At 41.8% G+C, this 4,993-nt stretch overlaps 1 protein-coding gene across 2 annotated transcripts in view; it reads right to left on the minus strand.

Annotated features, from left to right (window-relative positions):
- Positions 1–315: 315 nt before the first annotated feature.
- gjc1 (gap junction protein gamma 1) overlaps positions 316–4,993 on the minus strand; it is a 26,891-nt gene continuing 22,213 nt past the window's right edge. For both annotated transcript variants that reach the window (XM_083567388.1, XM_083567387.1), the window contains exon 2: positions 316–1,839. In XM_083567388.1, the coding sequence (XP_083423514.1) occupies positions 373–1,797 (1,425 nt within the window). In that variant the 5' untranslated portion in view covers positions 1,798–1,839 and the 3' untranslated portion in view covers positions 316–372. The remainder of the gene's footprint in view (positions 1,840–4,993) is intronic.

Below are 4,993 nucleotides of genomic sequence, written 5' to 3' on the forward strand. Positions count from 1 at the left end.
TAATCCCAGGAAGACTCAGGAGATTCTTACACCAGTGTCACCAAAGTCCATTTTATCAAATTATTTTCTGAAAAAAATTATGGCCAAGTGCTGATATGGAAGACTATCAGTTCAAAGATTACCTTCACACTTCCAGCGTACCCTGGATCATAAGGCACAAAAGATATTTAAAAACATGCTATGCCAACAACAGTATACAGTATGCAAATATACAGTGTATCCATAAAAACTGTATTATCTGTGCATATGTGTAAAGTGTGTGTGTGTGTGTGTGTGTGTGTGTGTGTGTGTGTGTGTGTGTGTGTGTGTGTGTGTGTGTGTGTGTATGTAAACGGCCAAGATTATGCAAAGAGCAACTGTGTAAAGATTGTGTCAGATCCATACAGATGGTTTGCCCTCCCCAGATTTACTACTGCTGCTGCTCCCAGCACTGCCTGCTTTTCCAGGTTTTAGCCGATGTTTCCTGTCCTTCTGAGAAACAGTGGGGATGTTACTTTGTGGCTTATCGTCATTATTGTGGTTATCATGCATCTCATTATGGCTATTGCTGGCACTGTGTTGGAGGGCATAAGCCTGAATAGCTGCCTCTAACTGCACAGCATCTTCGTTGACTGGTGGCGGCCGAGCATCACTCGCCGAAGGGAAGTTGTCCTCATTGGAACCAAACTGCTGCTGCTCCTCTTGGGCGATGTTGGCACGGTTCTGCTTGCATGCCATCTTGGCATTGCTCAGGTCTGTGTAGGGCATGGCTTCAGGCTTCATCACGATGTTATAACCTGGTGGTGCAGATGGGGTGTTCCAGGAGAACGGATAGCCCACATAGTCTGCCTCCCTGACTCTGCTCCCGACGTTGTCCCCCATTTCTCCTTCATTGAGTGCTGGCACGCTTACTCTGTCAGATATGCCCGCAGCCCCCAGCAGGCCCAGCTGGTATTCTTCCTCAGCAGCAGCATGACGTTTTTGCAGGGCGTCTTTGATAGTGCCCACTCCAAGATGAATCATTTCCCATACGTTTAGTAACAAACAGAGGCAGCTGACGCCGTACATGATGCGCAAGAAAATGGTCTTCTCTGTGGGCCGTGAAACAAAACAGTCCACCCGGTGTGGGCAAGGCTTACCAGTACACACATAGATGGGTGCCACATGGAAGCCATACAGCAGATACTGTCCGGCCAGGAAAGCTGCTTCCAGAGCTGAACGCGTCAGCAGCTGTAGTACATACACTTGCATCAGGCCGTCGTCCCGAATACGCCGTCGCCCGTCATGGCGCACTTTGGGTTTGGGCCGTGGTGGAACAAGCTCCTGTTGAGTGTTATCTAGCTCAGGCACCTCATAGATCATTGGGTCATCCTCTCTCTCCTCGCCTGGATTCTCATGGCCTGCCCGAAGCTGATGTGCCCCGAAGTACAGCTTTTTTGGCCTCCGATGTGTGTACCCACCTTCTGCTCCACCCCCTGCTGGATCCCCATCCCCAGTCCCTGACATCTCTTTGGTACGGGAGATCTTGTTAGCTGCGTAACCCATGTAGAGGAGTGATGGCATGGCAGAGAAGATGATCTGGAATACCCAGAACCGAACATGTGAGAGTGGCGCAAAGGCGTCATAGCAGACGTTTTCACATCCAGGCTGGCCTGAGTTGCAGACGAACTTGCTCTGCTCGTCATAGTAGATAGACTCTCCACCCACTGCTGTCAGCACGATGCGGAATACGACCAGTGCGGTAAGCCAGAGTTTCCCTACTGGGGTGGAATGGTTTTGAATCTCCTCTAGCAGACGCGTCAGGAAGCTCCAGCTCATGGCGTCGGACGACAGTGTCCCAGATGGCAAAGTTCACAGACTCTACAAGAAAGAGAACGCGGAATGAGAATCTTAAATTTAAATATAGCTTGTGCATACATTAGTGATGTATCAAGATTAGTATAGTGTTTATGACATTATAAACAATCATATAGTCTTGGCAGAACATTAATTTTCAGTTTCGGTGCTTAAAAATGTCACAGATTTATAAATGCAACTATAAACATCAGCCATAACATTATCGCATTATAACATTATGACCAGGGAAGGTAATAACACTGATCATCTCTGCATTATGGCACCTGTTAATAGGTGGGATATTATTAGACAGCAAGTGAACTTTCTGTCCTCAAAATGGACGTGTTAAAAGCAGGAAAAATGGGCAAGTGTAAGGATTTGTGTGCGTTTGACAAGGGCCCAATAATGATGGCTAGACGACTGGATCAGAGCATCTACAAATCTGTAGCTCTTGTGGGATGTTCCCATTTTGCAGTGGTCAGTATCTATTAAAAGTGGTTCAAGAAAGGAACAGTTGTGAAGCAGCTACATGGTCATGGGTGGCCAAGGCTCATAGATGCTTGTGGGGAGCGAAGGCTGGTCAGTATAGTCTGATCCAACAGATGAGCTCCTGTAGATCAAATTGCCAAAGAGGTTAATGGTGTTTATGTTCGACAGGTCAGGACTGTTTTGGTACCAAAAGGGGGACCAACAAAATATTAGGCAGGTGTCCATAATGTTATGCCTTTTTGGTGTAAAAGGAGTTGACATGCAGGAAAATGTACAAAGTTCAAATGCTTCTAAAAGTGTATGAATCTGATATGCACAATGGCTTGCCCATCAGGGATAAATACACATCATTTACCCTAACTCTTAAACTCTGTAAAGCTGCTTTGTCTGTTGTGAAAATCGATATAGAAATAAACTTGACTTGACTTGATATGCACCGATAAAACCACATAAATAGCTGCAAGTGTTATTAATGAAAAATACTCAAACCATTGCAGGTCTGCAAAGTAACAGATGACTTCCTGATTGAAATTATTTTTGTGTTCACTCGTGTCTGTGTTGTTAAGCGGATATACTGACACCAAGACTTACTTTGAAAGGCAGCAGGCAGTCTCAGTTTCAGACAAACATGCATACACACACACACACACACACACACAAACACACACACACAGACCTCATACCTCTGCTAAAAAAATACAGGCTTTGCCGCTGCTCTGTGCTCTGTTTACAGAGTCTCTGGCTTCTCTCCACTAATTTTTCCAAGTGAAATGTTTACATTTTGCCTCCCAATAAAACATTTAAGGTATTGATTGCTATGGCCATATAAGGACAAGTCTGAGAAACATCAAGGCATTCAGGATACAGATATAATTTTGATGAAGAGATAGATAAATAGAGAGAAAGAGCAAGAGAGAGAGAGAGAGAGAGAGAGAGAGAGAGAGAGAGAGAGAAAGAAGAGAGAGAGAGAGAGAGAGAGAGAGAGAGAGAGAGAGAGAGAGAGAGAGAGAGAGAGAGAATGAGGAGAGGCAAAGAAGCCAAGTGAGAGAAGTGTTGCACATCACTGAGGGTGTTCCTACCATTACAGTACTTGTCCTCTCAGGCCAGGACTGAAAATCCCGGGGCTTTCCTAATACCTTTTGCTATGAGTAGAGCTTTGAATCTAAGCTTGGTGCTGTTGTTCCTCCCAGCTCTATTCTCTCCTTTAGCAGGCCCTGTTATCTCTTCATCTCTCATCAGTGTCTAAGGGTGCTAGTAGTAACACTGAAGGTGATGAAAGACCTAGCAAACGTTGTTATATCAAGCACACCCATATGGGTCACTTAGAGTCACTATGATGGGTCTACATAATGCTTCCTAATATAAACAAATGGTATATAAAACAATAAATGCTTCCAAACAGAAAACGTCTTTTTCAGAGAAGGCCTTGGATATTTGATAAAGACAATGCTAACTGCATACTGTATATCTTACAATAGCATGACTTCAGAGTAGAGCAGTCTGGACTGGCTGCAGTCATTTGGTGCATCATGAAATGAAAAACACAACAAAGGACACCCACAACTGTTAAGCAGCAAGAATCCTGTATCTGGACAAAATTACTCTCCCAAAACTTCAGCAACTAGCCTCCTCAATTTCCACATTTATGCTACACAGTGGTAAACATAGCTCTCTGACAAATTTTTTAAAACCTGTTGCAGCTATTAAATTCACAATGACCTTTTTTTTTTTTTTAAATAGTATAAATTCTCAGTTAAACATTTATTTAAACATTTAATATGTTTGACTATGGATTTATGAGGTTTGCAAATCAATGCATTCTGGTTTTTATTTGTGATTTAATTAAATGTAATTTTTTTTGTTTATGTTTATGGAATTGGGGTTGTAAAAAAAAAAAAGAAAAAGAAACACCCTATTCAAAAGTTCAGGGGTATCTGGGTAAAACGTCTAACCATACTGTATATAGTGTGGGGGTATATTGGGGTATGCTATAATAGAAAAATACACAATAATGCAATGATTATTATTGGCCCAATAAGAAGAGTTACATTTACCTGTTTAAGATTAAGAACCATTAAACCTCATATGTATATAATACCTAAGGTATGATACAAGAGCTGAATTTGCTACTAGAACACAATTCGGTTTCTTTTCTCATGGCGGCGATTCGATTTTGAGATTTTCAACACTACTGAATTTGCAATAATACAATTTATTACAATTTGATTTTGTAGAATCTGATTGAAACCAACTTTGTTCAGAAACTACTGTAACCCTACAGTTACCGTATTTTCAGGACTATAAGCCGCTACTTTTTTCCCCACGCTTTCAACCCCGCGGCTTAAACAACGAAGCGGGTAATATGTGGATTTTTCCTGAGTTTTTCCCAGTTCCACAAACTTCAAGACAAAAAACTGAGCCCCATAATATTAGACAAATAAAATTGCCGAACGTGTTCAGGTGCTAAAATAGCTGTATATACACCACGATACAGTGAATTAGTGAAATTACTATTGCAATGAATGCAGGATTTTCAGTAAATGAAAACATTGAACAATGTATGTATGTATGTATGTATGTATGTATGTATGTATGTATGTATGTATGTGAGAAAATAAGAAAGAAAGAAAGAAAGAAAGAAAGAAAGAAAGAAAGAAAGAAAGAAAGAAAGAAAGAAAGAAAGAAAGAA

This window comes from Silurus aristotelis, assembly GCF_946808225.1.
Source record: "Silurus aristotelis genome assembly, chromosome: 17".
Classification (NCBI taxonomy): domain Eukaryota; kingdom Metazoa; phylum Chordata; class Actinopteri; order Siluriformes; family Siluridae; genus Silurus; species Silurus aristotelis.